We start from the raw sequence: 15,881 nt of genomic DNA on the forward strand, positions 1-15,881 counted from the left end.
TTGGCTTGGAAGTAAATTTTAAAGCTAGTCAGGAGAAAAGTAGAATGAAAAGAAAGGTCACATAACTCTGCAGAGGATGTAGATGTTTGAAAATCTGGTTTTATTCCAACTTGCAATGAAGTGCCAGAGCTTTGAAATTCTGTGAAATATGTTTCGGAGTCGAGGCCCTCTGGTAATCTGCCTGCCTATCTCAGAAGCACAGACCAGAAGAAAATGGAAAAATTTTAATGGAAAAAACCTATTAGTTGGCTTCAGTCAGGATCTGATATCTTAAAGTCAATGAAGTTTTACTAACATTTAAGTAATTTACAGAATAGAAATCACAGGCTTTATTCTTTGAATACTGATTCTACACCAGCACACTACTAATCTGATTTGTGTTCTACAAGCATAATTTTTGGCTTAGACATGTGTTAGATAAATATACATGACACAGTATATAAATAAAACATGGTTTTATTTGTAATAAATACTACTAATTTTCCCCCCTTAAAATTAAGGCAAAATGTTAAAAAAAAATAAATCAAAGAATCATAAATCAGACCTGCATTTACATCGCTACCATAAGGGTGAACTAAGAACTAGCAGGGGATATGAAACAGGTATTCTGTAGACCTAACAGCAACTCTCTCCTGAGAGAGGAAAATTTCAATACAACATACATCTCAAGGTAATGAAAATGTTTTAAGGATATTGCACATAAAAACCTTTCATTTCTCAGAGCATTTAAAAATGCCAGGCATGCTATTTTTGCTGGTCTCTGTTTAAATTAGAGTTTGTGTGAAGGTGCTTTCATCATTGCTTAATTGAATCTGGAGAAAACTTGAAACAACTTCTTCCCTTTTTCTTTCCTCTGCTTTCTCCCAAGCACACCTCACTTCTTGTCCAAGGCAAAACCAGTGAATAAAATATGCAATAACCTATGGAAATTTTTCCACTATAAGTCCCATTAAGAAATACCCAGTCCCATAAACAGTCTACTTCCCAAAGCTAAGGCCCTGCCTCAAGGCCTTCTTTTGGCCTGTCTCCAGCTACCTGAGGATGGGTTAAAAGGAGCCTCTGCTCTTGGTGCCTTTATAACCAAATAAATGTCTTCTGCAAGGCATTCTTAAAGACAACTTCATTTGCTGAATTCCTAAAGCAGGTTGACAAAATTTATCTCCTCATTTAATCTCCTTTGAATTTGTGTCCATCTAACTTCTAAGTAATACTGGCTCAGAAGCCAGATAAAGAACAAGAGACCAAACAAAACGGATTATTTTAATCTTTTAACACAGCAGGGCAATACTATGATCTTGCTAATTTCCTTTTCCTCCTCTAATGTTCATATGTAGCAACTATTTTTTAAATTAATTTGTGCTGACAGCATAAACTCCTGCTGCTCCTTGTTGAACATGACGAAGAATTTTTTTGCTGTGAGGGCGGCTGAACTCTGGAATAGGTTGCCTGGAGAGGTCATGGAGTCTCCCTGTCTGCAGACAGTCAAAAGGCAGCTGGACATAATCCTGAATAACCTGTCTAATAGACTCCAGTTGACCAGGGAGGTTGGGCTAGATAACCTCTAGAGGTTCCTTCCAACCTGATCCATTCTGTGATTCTTTATTTTCTCTGAAATACAGGAATTTCTGTAAGATCAAAATATTTATCGATCTAAAAACAGATGTTCAAATGTTGATTCCCTTTCTCATCAATTCTCAGAAAGGTCTGGGTTGGAAGGGACCTTAAAGATGATCTAGTTCCAGCTCCCCGACCACAGGCAGGGATACCTTTCACTAGACCAAGCTGCTCAGAGCCCCAGCCTGGTTTGGAACACTTCCAAGGATGGGGCATCCACAGCTGGATGTGTGACCCATCCTGGGCTGTGAATGCACATGGCTGGATCATGTCCAACCTCTCATCCCTCAGCACCCCTAATCCTTCTCAGCACGACTGCCTGGTCACTTGTAAGAGGAGACAAAATAAGTGAAGCCCCTAAGCAAGCACAAGGGCTTATTTAAAGAGAGGGCCCTTGCTGAGGACGACCCAGGAAACCAGTAGAAAGCACATTTTTACAAACTCAAAGTGATACTTTTTACACCTATTCTCACAATCAGCAGAAGCAGCTGTTACTTCCATTTATGGAAATTCGCAGATGAATCGCAGCACTATTTAATATTCCATTTAAAAAAAGAACATCTGGTACAAAAAACTCCTGAATCTTTAAAAATTATTTAAAAATAAGCTAAATAGCAGAAGACCTAACTAGGGAAAAATTATGTGGGGAGGTGAGAAACTTATAATGTGTAAATCTAAAATTAGCTCTTGACATCAGCAGTCCCCAACTCCTGTTGAAACTGTAGAAACCATAAAATCAGCTAGCTGGTTAAGTGCTTCCAAAATAGAATAAATTCTCTTAAAACAGTCTTCAAAAATATTACTGCTGATTATGAAGTGTCTACAAAAGCAATCTCAATCAGGTACCCATCATTGTAGCTGTTCTTTGTAGTGTTGGACCAAGAATTTTTTTTAACATGCTGTTAATCTATTTACAGATAATTATCTAATCTGGTTGACCAAATGTTAAAGGAAAGAATTTGTTTTGACACAAGGATCACAAGTATATGGGGCAAAAACATTACAGCCATAATAAAACTACCACACACAATCTGAAAAAAAGGAGAAAAAACCATGGGAGATCATGCTCAGCAAAACTTCACAAGAAAACTCCTAGCAAACTGTGAAATGAGTGATAGGGTATAAACTTCAACCTTTACTTCAGACAAACTAATGAGAGCTCCTTCAGTGTCACAAGGAATGTTATCAGAAGAAATAATGGCTATTAGTTTTCATTTCAGTTTAGCTGAAGGACAAACTTTTATATAATAATTGATTGTGAGTAAATTCACTGTGTTTTGGGGTTAGAAATGTTCAACACTGAATTTTCACGGTAGCTATGAAATCAGTTATATTTTCTGGAAACCAGGATAAACTAATGCAATGACTATACCTCTACCTTCTGGTGAGAAGGAAGGAGGCAGAGCAGTCTTGCCAATCAGACAACATCGCTTTGGAGAAAGGATTGGATTAGAAATAGTTTTGTCAGATCTTATCTCCACTATAAACTAATCCTCTCTAGCTGTCATTTTATTTCAGAGAGACACTCATCCCATGGCAATCAACTGCATATTAGTTTTGCAGATGTTCAGAGTGAGCTTTTTATAACACAAGAATCAGCCACTCTCAGTTATGTAGAAAATACACACTTCAATACACTGTCTGTCTCTACCAATGTGTGTGTAATAGCTTTGTTGCATTAATGTGCTTGCTTGCTTTCCTTTTTTTTAAATTTATTTACTCTGTTTGGCCGGTTGAAGCAATTTACTCTCCTTGGGAAGACATTTGTCTCTCAAGAGGAACACAACAGAGATGTTTATAGTGAGGCTATAAAAGCAGGGAGGAAGGATAAGCAGTAACCAAGACTATCACATCCAATTAAAATTGCTGGTATGACAACAGGAGAATTTAATTAAGTATGATAGCAATTTAAGAAAGCAGAACAAAGAATAGCCAACACAAATTGAAGAAGAAAATAATTATTACATCTTTGAAGATCATGGGAGGTCAGCCCCTCAGTTATTTGTTTTAGTCTAGAAACAGCATACCCAGCAAGATCCCAAAGAAGAGGATGTCAATTACTGAGTCTTTGAAAGCCATGTAGAGAAACAGAAAGCAATTACAGGAGAGCATAACCAAACAGTTGTTTGCACAACATCAAATGTTATGAGATTCTCATAAAGTACATAATACATCCTCTACTCAGTACTCAATCACTAAATCTCCCCTTCTTTTCTCTCAAACACAATAGCAGTTTAACTGTTGCTTTCAATACAAAGTACTGGTCAGAGCTTACATACAGTGTGGGGTTTCTTTCTTACTGTATTCCAAGACAAAAATTTTATTATGTAACTACCCAAATTCTGATACCATAAGTATTTGTACAGACAACAAGGCACAGATCAATTATAGTCATATTATCCTGCATACACCTCTATAATGAATCTGAGTATGTTTCATCAACAAAGTTTTGTTTTTATAGAAGAAACAATACACCACAGCTTTTGTTGTTTTCACTAGAGAGGTAGATCTGGTATGTATCTCTCAACTCTGCTACAGTGTGACACAGGATGGAAACCAGCCCCATGTGAATATCTAGCTGTAATACAGGCCACAGCACTAAACACTACACAGCCAGAATAAAGAAAATACTGAAATAAGTAAAATGCAGACACAAGGTGTGACTTTCTTATGCTGTAAATCACACAAGTGCTCTGGTACGTACTGGCCTTGCACACACACTTCAGTGAGTGCCTCCTCATGCCACCAACACCACACTGAGGGTGTAAAAGACTAGAGAACTTGGGTACAATTCAGAAGGTATACTGGTACCACCAGACTTGTAACATCAATCAGGCCTGACTTTTCACATATGAGGCATGGCTGATTGAAGGATAAATATATCCATATGCTGCTTCTCTTCAGCTGCTGTTATCAGCAGCCTTAATCAAAATAAGAAAAAAACCAACAACCTTCACAGCCAACACAAATGTGCCAGCTGAGCTCCAGCTACCAATACTGAGCCATACCTCTCAGTAACACAAAGACACAGCCTTAATTCCAGACCTCATATCAGTGCAAAGGACCTGCAGACAGCCCCCAGCTCCTGTTCTTCTAAGTGTAGAACTTCTGCATTGGGATAGATTTCCAAAATTGATTTTGCTTCATTTTAGATACCAAAATAAATGACATTGGCTGCAGCAAGCACTGCATTCTGTCCCAAAAACCCCAACTCTACATTGCAAAACTCAATTTTACTATGCCTGAAAACACACAAACAGAAAGGATTGCTTCAGGTTGCAGTTTCAGTAATGATGCAAATGACAGAAATCCCCTTGAAGCTGACTTATTTTACCACTGAGACTTCTTTTTCATTGTTCTGTAAGTGAAATATTTTATCCTTGAACTTTCACCTTGTAGTAAGCAAGTCCATACAAAATCTAAGCCAATGTCACTCTATTGATAGCAAAAAACCCCAGTCATTTTCTCATCCAGTCATCAGCTGGATGGCCTATATTCAAGGATGCAAGAGCATAAAAAGGCAAGGAATTGGACTACACCATAAATCAAGAATTTGCTCAGATTTTCAATGAAATGTAAAATCTCAAATGTAAAATCTTAAATTCAAGATCCCTTCTTGCAGGTTAAAAAAAAAAGCCAGGGAGGCCACTTAAAGGGTGGTTTGAGTGGTTTGACATTCTGAACATATTTTTTGAACATCCCTTTACTAGAGATTTCGAAGATCCTACAAAATAAAAAAATCCTTTAAGCCTGTATTTCAATTTGCCTTGAATTCAATTTGTTATGAATTCTGTGCTTAATGCTGGAGAAAGAAGGAAAAAAAAATACATTTTTCAACCTTGTAATTAACAACAACAACAAATTACAGTGGAGTACAATAAATAGGATTTATTGTATTGCAAGCAATGGTGTAGAGAATGGACTCAGAAAAAGCAAATATGCTCTCCAGGACAGTGCAGGTCTAAAAGCTCAAACACTAAGGTGAGACAGATGACCTCAAAGATGAGAGCACTCAGCTTACAAGAAAAAAAAAGGAGCAAACAGTCACTGACTGAAAAATCTGATTTTGGCCTCTGAAGACCATCACTTCCAGATAAAACCCAATCAATCATGATAAAATTATAGGAAAAGGAGATTAAAACAGCAGTAGGTTCATATGTCTGCTGCTGATCCTTCACTTTCCCTCTAAAAGGAAACTGCCTGAACAACTCCTTTAGAGACTTCTGACTTGTGCTTTATGTAAATAGGATTGTTTAAAAATTCCCAGCAATCGTGAACAAACTTTGACAAAGACAATACTGAAAATCAAATTATGCTGCATATCTAATGCATCATAAGCATCATGCATCAATAAATGTGATAAAGAATTACTCTTTTCATTAGTTTATGGGAAAATACCAATCAGCTATCACATTGTGATGTACTTGTACATGTGACAAACCATCAAGTCACTTCTCAGCCTAACTGGAAATCCAACAGGCTTCCCATGAAACCTCAGTATTTTTCCAGCCCATCATTGGACCAGTTCCATTGCCAAATTCAACTGAGCAAATCCTTGCTCATGCAAACTCCGTTTTACTTTGACAAGAAGCAAGTGTTTGGGTAGTAGAGTTAATTTGAAAACATAAAACAGTGTGGGTTTTAGGTGGCAGATGAATACGCTTTTATCATTGCAGAAAATGTTTGTATGTACACAAAGGAATGTTACTTTTTAGCTCATATACACTGTACACAGGTATGGAGACACACACATAGCAGAAGAAGAAAATCTGGTTCTGGATCTCCTAAATCCAAATCTGATGCCTGTTCCTGGACCGGCAGCCTGTGGCACACACACACCAAGGCAAACCAACATTTCTGGATTTCAATAATGCTTTCAATGCTGACTCTCACAAGATCCTTCTGCACAAAATGTCCAGCAAACAGCTGGATAAACACATGATGTGTTGGGTGAGCAGCTGGCTCACTGGTCAGGCTCAAAGGGTCACAGTGAATGGGGTGACACCAGACTGGTGACCTGTTGCCAGGGGGTTACACAGGGCTCCATCTCAGGCTGTGGACTCTGTGACATCTTCATGAATGACTTGGATGCAGCACTGGAAGGGATACTAGGTAAGTTCACGGGCAACGCAAGCCTGGCAGGATATGTTGGCTGCCTCAGAGGCAGAGAGGCCCTGCAGAGAGACCTTGATGAATCAAAGGACTGGGAAATCACCAACCATGTGAACCTCAATAAGGCAAAGTGCTGGATTCTGCCCCTGGGATCTCTCAGCCCTGGGGAATGAGAGGCTGGGAGGCAGTGCCATGGAAAGGGACCTGGGGTCCTGGCTGATGGCAAGTTGAACATGGGTCAGCAGTTCCCTGGCACCCAGGAGGGCCACCCGTGTCCTGGGGGACATCAGGCACAGCATCAGCAGCTGGGCAAGGGAGAAACAGAAGAACATGTTAAGCTATTAGAGAGCATCCAGAGGAGGGCTGTGAAGAATAAGAAGAAGGGCCTTGAGGAGAAGCCATGTGGAGAGAAAGTGAGGTGACTTGGCCTGTTCAGTCTGGAGGAGACTGAGGAGAGATCTCACTGCAGTTACAGCTTCCTCATGGGGGGAAGAGGAGGGGCAGGCACTGATCTCTGCTCTATGGTTACCAGTGACAGAACCCAAGGGAATGGCCTGAAGCTGTGTCAGGGGAGATTTACGTTGGATATCAGGAAGAGGTTCTTCACCTAGAAGGTGTTTGGGCACTGAAACAGGATCCCCAGGGAAGTGAGCACAGCACCAGCCCGACAGAGATGAAGAAGCATTTAGACAACGTGCTCAGGCATATGGTCTGACTTGGTGTCCCATGCAGGACCAGAAGTTGGATTTGATGACCTCTGTGGGTCCTTTCAAACTCAGCAGATTATGGGAATTATGTGGACTCGGTACTTGTCTGGAGCCTTCTACCTCTCCCTGTTATGTGTCTTTTCTGTCCACCTAAACAAAAATCATTGCCATCTGTTCCCACTGGAAACACCTGAATTTTCACTGCAGATTTCAGTGGAAGTGGCACACAGGTGAATCAGATTCTTAACTCCTATTTTCAACTTCATTCACTTCACCTCATATCTGTGTATCATGCTTTTGACTGAAGACCGAATCACTTTCCTTATTAATAAAAAAAGGAATAGAAAAATAAACAGCTAATTTTTTTCCTAGTCTTCATTAGGATACACGTAAAATAAAAAAGAAAACCATAATGAAATAAGATTTTTTTTAAAAGGGGGAAAAAAAAAAAAAGACTAAGTTACCATGAACTTTGGAAATACAAAGGCTGAATCAACCTTTTGGTTAGAAAAGTTGAATAAATTTTCCTAATTCTCAGTAAATAAGTTGATTAAAGAAATAAGCCTGGTTAGAGCACTATGTAACACTAAAGCAAATCCCTGTCTACAGATCTCAAAGATTCACAATTTGCTTCATGATCAGATCTAATATCCGGTAAAACAACAACTATGTCACTGCATGAAAAAAACCCTGTATTTTTTCAAATAACTACATTTTAGAAGAACTGTTATTTTCAACAGAGAGACAACAATCAAATATAATAAAAATCAAGGCTTTTGCTATCAGGAATGATCTCATTCCACAGAATAAATGTTACTTCTCATTCTATTCACAGTAACGATGAGTAAAAGCACGTCAAAAGTTCAATTACATGAGGCAATTTAAATTACATTTGCTCCTTAAACACTCTTTCCTTTTTTTTCCACTTGCCCACAACATGGCAAGAACTCCTCAGTACTTAATTTATAGGCTTAATTCTATTTTCCATGTATATTTTACCATTTCATTTATAAAGTTCTTTTATTCATGAAAGTAGCAGTGTAGCTTCTTTTCATCCAAGGTAATCTCATTTTAATACTGTCCCACATTAGCCTGGGATAGAAAAAAAGGAAATTTATTTTCAAAATCATGAGTAGTAGATTATACTAATACCGAAAGCTACATGATTTTAATTTTCTTTGGGAATAAATATAAATAAATAAAACATTACCTATAGAAGTTAGTGCAATAAACATGATACATACACACAGGCCAACATACAGGACACATTTGCTGCAACTCAAAGATTTGGCAGCAGCTATTTTTGTTGAATACATCTTTTCAATAATTATTACCCAGTTCTGTCACGCAGATGAGTTTAACTTTTAATAGATGTTTACCAGTAAACAGTTCTAATATCTCCAGCATGCTTCAAGTCTGGATATGATGGGGTTCAATGACTTCGAGTGTGCTGCAGAGTGGAACCTCCGCAATAAGAAATAGCAAATATTTTCATTTACACAAACCATGCAGTGTAGAGTGAGTTGAGGAGAAGTATTCTCCAACCTGGGAAGTGTCAATGCTCACTGCATTGATGGCTTGAGGTTGTCAAGCCTCAAAGAGCTTTTTGGCTTTTACACATTGCCAATGCTCTGAAAATTTTGCTAGATAAACTGCTTGCACAGCCAAAAAATGTTCTCACTTCTCTTTGTATGAGACCACCAACCCCTGCCACAGAAGCATAAGAAGGGACCTTGCAAGGGGCAGGAAGATGCACAGTCACATTGGCTGAGGTTTCTTGGCTGGCAATCCCTCCTTTGAGGAGAGGCTGGAGGCAGCAGTTCCTTCAGCACTTACACCCAGGCCTTCCAGAACCTGCCTGTCAAAGCTCCATCAAAATCCCTGGCTGATCCTAGGGCTCTTTCACACATGGCTTACTGGATTTTCAACGTGTGAAGTTTTTCTCTATAAATAAATGAATGAATTAGCTGCATTGTCCCTCCTTTGCAGTCCCATTATTAGCTCCTGGAGTCCGACAGAGAAGAACACATTCAATTTCTGCACTCAAGTGATAAGGTAGCTTCCTTAGCTAAACAGAAAAAAATCTGAAAGCAGAGATGTACTGACAGCATTTTGACTCAGTGGAGGACATTTGGCGTGTGTCCTAAAGAATGGCTTCCCAAAGTCTTGTTTCTCAAACTTGCTTCATTATCCCCAGAACCTCTGTTGCCACCTGACTTTACTGGCCTGACCCTGCTCCTACCCAGACTCCTCACACTTGGCTTTTGAACCCCTTAATTTCTGTTGTCATGATGAGCTGGCAAAGACATCTAATCTAAGGACATCTTATTTTTCCCTTACATGGCTTTTCCTATCCATCATATTCATTGCAAATCAGAAGAACATGAGAAAAAAAAAACCCACCCCAAAATGTAAAGCAAAAAACTGACACACAGTTCACATCCATCACCAGTGCTATCAGATAGCACAGCAAATTTTGTGCAAGACAGTGGGATATTTAGTAATCACATAAGTTTCAGTGGGAAAAGTTTGCTTCACCTGTGGGACCTAGGCAGCTATTTGAGAGTAGAGAAGTATTGCACCAGAAAAAAAACAAACCTGAACAAGTCACCAGTATACCCCTGGCAAAGTATTTTCCTGTTGCCACAAACTCATCTGTGGAGAGCTGTCAGTCTCTGCTGGCTCCAAACCTGTGCACTCCTTAGCCCCAGTGAATTTCACTCTTCCAGAAGATTTTTTTTTCCCTCTGCTCCTCCATCTCCAGCTCAAAGCAACAAAGGATATTTGGGAATTCAGCTGGCCCCTCCCTCTCACTTCACATTAATCCCTTAGCCAGAAAGGAGGAATGCTGTGATACTTGCTCCCAGAGTTTCCTGCCTTTCCATGCTGTATGGAGGGCAAATTAATACATAGTGTTTAAAGAGAAGGTAGGCTTTCATTTCCACAGCCAGAGAAGTGTACTTACTTCTTAATCTCTATTTTATTAAGAGTATAAGTACAGATCTCTTCTCTACAAGCTCTAGAGATGGAAGAGGTGGAGAGAAAGAAGTGCCTAACATAAAAAGCAATACTGCTTTAAAAAAAAAATAAAAGAAAGAAGAAAAATATTTCAAACAGTGAATTTCAAAGAGTCTGAACAAAGATAAATCCTACACAAGCAAACTCCAGTTTACAGACTGCTTATTTACACAGGCCAGTGTCTGACTATTTACTCTGCAATAGTTGTTACTTGCATAGTAATCAAGACCACGCTTACTACAGCTGTTGCAGAGTGAATGAACCCTCTTCTCAGCTAAACAATGACAGGGTTCAGCCAGAGCAGTCATCTAAGAAGGGACCAAGCAGCAGAGATTATGCGAGGTCTGGGGAGAGAAGCAGACAGCTGAATCCAGCAAGGCAGCCAAAAACTTCTACTGGGCAGAAAAAGCCCAAAGGGCTTTTCTGCATACGCAGTTTGTTCTTATTATAATCACAAGGTTTACAAGCTAAATCCACTAGGTTATGCTGAATTTCCCACCTAAACTGACCATGCACATGGCACAGGTTTTGGAAACAGCAAGATCATTAAATTGTTTGGGAATATCTTTGCCCACAGGCAGTCCATAGAGGTTTATAATTTCTTTGCCCCTATAGAACAGCTGCTGGTTTGACTCAAAATAACAGTTTTTAATATCCATTGGAAAGGCAACCCCTGCAAACTTCTTTTGCAAAGACCTTGCGTTGGAGCTCACTTGTTTAGTTCATTTCCTCTCACTAACATAAATAAGCTATGGCAATAATCACATTTCTATTTGAGTAACCCTTCTTATTAAGAGGCTCCTGTAAATTTACCAGTCACATATTATACTCCAAATAAATGCTGTTATCCTGGAAAAAGCCTGCAATATGGAGCTGATGTGAGAGTCTTTGAACCACAGTTGCAGAAGAAGAAAATTATCTTCCCTGGTAGACTTACAGACACCACAAAAGGAGAAACATTATGAGTGTCTTGTTTTTTAGGATTTTTTGGTGTTTAATACAGGAATTGTTTTGGTGGGAGGCACATTAAGGATTTGGTTTTGTTGTTTTTTTACTGGTCTTTTGGTTTTTGAAGTCTTGAGTGGCCAATGCCAAAGTAAGAAGTCTAAAGTAAATTTTTTACTTGGCAACACCTTCAAAAGATGACAATGACTTTGTTACTATGCCCAAGTATGTAAAAAAATAGATAAAATCTATCTTTTTTTAAAAAAAGTGTTTCTCTGTAAGAACAAAGCAGGAGTTTTGTTTTGCTGAGTTATAGTAGTTTGAGCCCCTAACCATTCTTCTTTCAAGTTGCAATGTTAAATATCTGATCATGCATCTTATCAAAAAATAAAACACTTGTGAAATGAGTGATGAAAACTCTGCAGAACAATCTAAATATGCCTACAAATTGTTTAAACCTTATGAAACACTACACACACTTAGATAGAGCAGCAGACCCTCATTACTCAGAATTAGCAAGCTTCGAGTGTGTAATGAGGACAGTGAAACACCCAGCCAAAACAAACGAAGGGCAAACAAAACTTTGAAAAAACCAAGAAAGCCAACTTCTAGCTAATGTTTCTAAAAGGCATTCACTTGAGACTGGATACACAGTACTTTTTATGCAGAAGTAGGTTTTAAGCTTGAATTTCTCAAGACCAAGGTAATAGCTAAGTACAGAAGAAAAGTAATGCAAGTTAGATAAGTTATTGAAGAGAGAAAGTGTATTTCCATGGAACAAAACAGATTTTTAAGCTCTGGTTGATAATGAAGAATATACACGCATGCAAAACCACATTTGAAACGCAGCACAGTGCCATGTAAAAAGAACCATGCCACTCATTTAAAAAGATTGCACAACTTATGGTCAAATGCAATGTGCAGGTCTTTTGTCTCTAAATCCCAAAGAACCTTTTGAAAATCTGGTCCATATTACTTGAAACCATGACTTTAGACTATCACCTCAAATTCTTCATGCAAATCAAATTTTCCATATATTCCACTACTTCACTACTATTCAGTGGCACAAAAGACAACAACATCAACATCATTTTATGTAAAAGAACAGAATTTCTATTAGATAAACACATTTTATCCACAAATACACATATAATATATGTATTTCTCTAAATACTAAAACTTTCAATTGTAAATATTTCAGTAGTGTGGGTCACAATGGCAATACAATACCTTTGAGCTTCAAACAGAAGTCTGAGGGGTAATTCTTCTGTATAGTTCCTAAATGCTTTTGCTCATGCGAGATGAGGTTTTATTTGTTCTCTCTTTAAATGTACATGCACATTTAGGAACATGAGTAAACACCCTTGCATGCTGATCTTTGAAAAGAGAATATTTAAACTTTTACTTGAGGGGGCTTACCTGACTTTATTTTTATTACCATTATGAAGTCAAATAAACTATACTTTTTGACAGGTCACTGTGATCTTGGTCAGCAAAACAAGAAGCTAACCTGTCATTAAAAGACATACCTCTGTCAGGAATGATTTGGCTGTGGAAGGGTTCATGATGAGAATGGCCCGTCTCAGGGTATCCCGGTAGCGGTTCAGTTCTTCTATTCTCATAGAGGCAAAGAGCCCTGTGATCATTTTATTGATGTTGTTTTCTACCTTCTGTAATGCTACATCCATTCCCTGTTGAGATACTTTGTCTAAAAATTCTTGTATTCCACGGATATCTAGAAAAAGCAGAAGGCAAACAAGATGTTAATTGGTAAGTGGCAAAAAGGCACAAGTAACTGTTCCATTTATCTCATAGAAACTTTATGTCAGGTAGATCAGGTAGACCCCAAAAGGCTTTCCATTAATATTCATTAGACCTCTTCCTGAGCTATGCTCATTGCAGTTCCTAAAGCACTAAGACAGAGAAAGAATGGCCACACAACAGCTACTGTCCAAAACAGCCTACAAACACTTTCGGAAATTTTCCTAATTTGGCCATTCAACCATCACACTTGTTCCTAATATTTCTTAAAGGACTTTCACACTAAAATCCATATAGGGCAATGAGACCATGGTGACCATCACACAATTCTTCCTTCAGGCAAGGGTTGTTGGAGGACAACTGAGGATAAGAAAGGCAGGAAGGAGATTGTTTTCTTTTGTGAAACTCAAAACTATGTTATCCATGCTATGTAGCTTGATGTACCCAAGTGAAGCTTGGGCAGTTCACTCATAAAAAACTCTTAATGTTGTTCTTAACTTCACAACTATTTATTTTCTTCAAAAACAAAAGAAAAGCCACATATACAGTTGTTGCAATGATACTGCCTGGTCTTATCTCATACAACTGGCTGAGTTTAGTAAATTTTCCCCAGCAAACTGCTCCTGTAGAGCTTTCTGGCTCACTCTGGGTAAACCCATCTTTAAGAGTGACTTAGAAAGGAAGACTTGATCAGCAAAATGCTGACTGAGTTTACTACCTGGCTTGTAACATATTTATAGTCTACCAACCTGAAATGTCTGGGTACTCTTCACATTGTTATGCTGCCTCTAGCTGGCCCAAGACTTTGGAAGGGCTTTTTCCAGCACTGTTCCACAAGCATGCTTGACTTTTTCTTTCCCTTTCTCTTTTGGATGGCTTTAACTAAAACTCCAATGTTTAGGCTTAAAAATTAAAACCATTCAATGACTTCGCAAGTCAGATCAGGGCCTCCTGGACCTCAGGAAAATCCCTTCAGCCTCACTAAGCCCTCACTATCTGACCCCTAGTCACCACTGCAGATGGTCAGGCTGTTTTCAGGAGCTAAGCCAGCAGCTGCCCAAGGTGACTGTCCCCTCCAGCAGTCACTCTGACCTGCTGTCCCAGAGGACACTGAGCAGGACATCCTTCCTCCCCTCCTGGCATGCAAGCCTCCCACACACCCAACTGCTCTCAGCTGGGGGAGAAAGAAGCAGCCCTGCAGTCAACACAACACACACCAGCTGAAACACACACTATGAGAAAGGGAAAAGAGCAAAAGGAAGGAAATCAGCAATGCCACATAAACAGAAATTTCTGTAGAAATTTCTTTCTTCAAACATTTCTTCAAAAAAAAATAAAGGTTCCTCAGGTTTAGGAGGGCATTTGTGGTTAAAATCCACCAGAAAATATTTCTCCCATTAGAATACTCAATCTAGTCTCCCTTTGATGCATAGTCCTAGATCCAGCCTCTGAGGGAATTCCTCAGAATTTTCTTGTCTCAGTCACTCATTTTCCAGGGGAATGGTCAGACCTGAAGCTACAGGCTTCTTATGTGTCTGCATGAGACATCTTATAGTTGAGAAAGCTTCCAATTAGACTTTCACAACAGCTTGGCTACTCAGACTTTTGTCCTGACCTACCAACTTCCCCTGCCCCCTGCTCTTGGGGGGTGCCACAAACAGCAGTATTAGGAAAACAACGTTCAGTCTGCACAGGAGAAAAAATGCCCTGCCTACATCCAGCAGGCATCAACTAACTAGAGGATATTACAGAATATGCTAATATTCTCCTCCAGCCCCAGTTTACAGAGATGCTTCAAATTATGAAGAAATAGACATACAGCAGCTTGTAATCAAACAGTGCTCAAGAGTAACTCAACAGGGTTAGTCCTGGAAGTCCATCACAATCACCAAGCTGGGTCTCCTGTCTAGAGCTCCAAAATACCATGAACTGGAAAGAAATGGTATTTTAGGCATTTAAGCTATTATGTTAGACATTCATCACCAAAACTTCACTCTCTAGACACTGCCAAAATATCAGTATTACTAAACACTTCTACAATAGTTTAACTGTGAATAAAATACATGCATGCCCTAAAAATAAAGTTCCATAAGAGAATCAGATACTAATTGCAGCTTCTATTTAATATCTAAATCAGGAAAATTAGATTCAATCTAATCAGAGATGTTAGAAATTTTTGGCACTTTAAATACCAACAAGATTATTTGAAGTGCTACAAATATGTCTAGTTTTATGCAAATGATAAAAGAAATTCTTTCTACTTTAACCCCTTCATTCTAAACTTCCTGAGGCTCACACACTCTGAGGATTACTGAGGATCCAGACTAATTAAATCATATGATGGGTAAAACTGACCAGTTGAAGTTAAAATCATAAGTCAGTATGAGTCAAAATCACAAGGAGCATATATATGTAGATGGGATCTAAATATGCTGTCAAAATACCAGGAAGAAAATTTACTCGGCCTATGAATGCCTTTATAAAGACTTAAAATCTGTCCCATAAATCCATATATTTCTGGCACCAGAACAGGTGAGCAGGAACTTCCAAACAAAGTTTCATTGGTCCTTGTTTAAAACAAGGACATAATGTCATTTGATCTGAGTTTATAAACACACTGGAGTTATTGACTGATATTCTGCATATTCTGCATTGACCCAGAAGTCAGATTATAGGATCAAATGGTCTTCTTTGCCATGAAGATCTGCATATAAACAATGAAAC

At 38.7% G+C, this 15,881-nt stretch overlaps 1 protein-coding gene across 4 annotated transcripts in view; it reads right to left on the reverse strand.

Moving 5' to 3' along the window:
- GRID2 (glutamate ionotropic receptor delta type subunit 2) overlaps positions 1-15,881 on the reverse strand; it is a 671,892-nt gene that overhangs the window by 252,526 nt on the left and 403,485 nt on the right. For all 4 annotated transcript variants that reach the window (XR_008484345.1, XM_054295276.1, XM_054295268.1 and 1 more), the window contains exon 4: positions 12,926-13,131. Coding sequence is in view for 3 of the 4 variants with exons in the window: in XM_054295276.1 (XP_054151251.1) it covers positions 12,926-13,131 (206 nt within the window). In the remaining variant the exon portion in view is untranslated. The remainder of the gene's footprint in view (positions 1-12,925; positions 13,132-15,881) is intronic.

This window comes from Melozone crissalis, unplaced genomic scaffold (assembly GCF_028551555.1).
Source record: "Melozone crissalis strain CALT ecotype California unplaced genomic scaffold, PUWL_Pcris_2 ptg000006l_1, whole genome shotgun sequence".
NCBI lineage: Eukaryota > Metazoa > Chordata > Aves > Passeriformes > Passerellidae > Melozone > Melozone crissalis.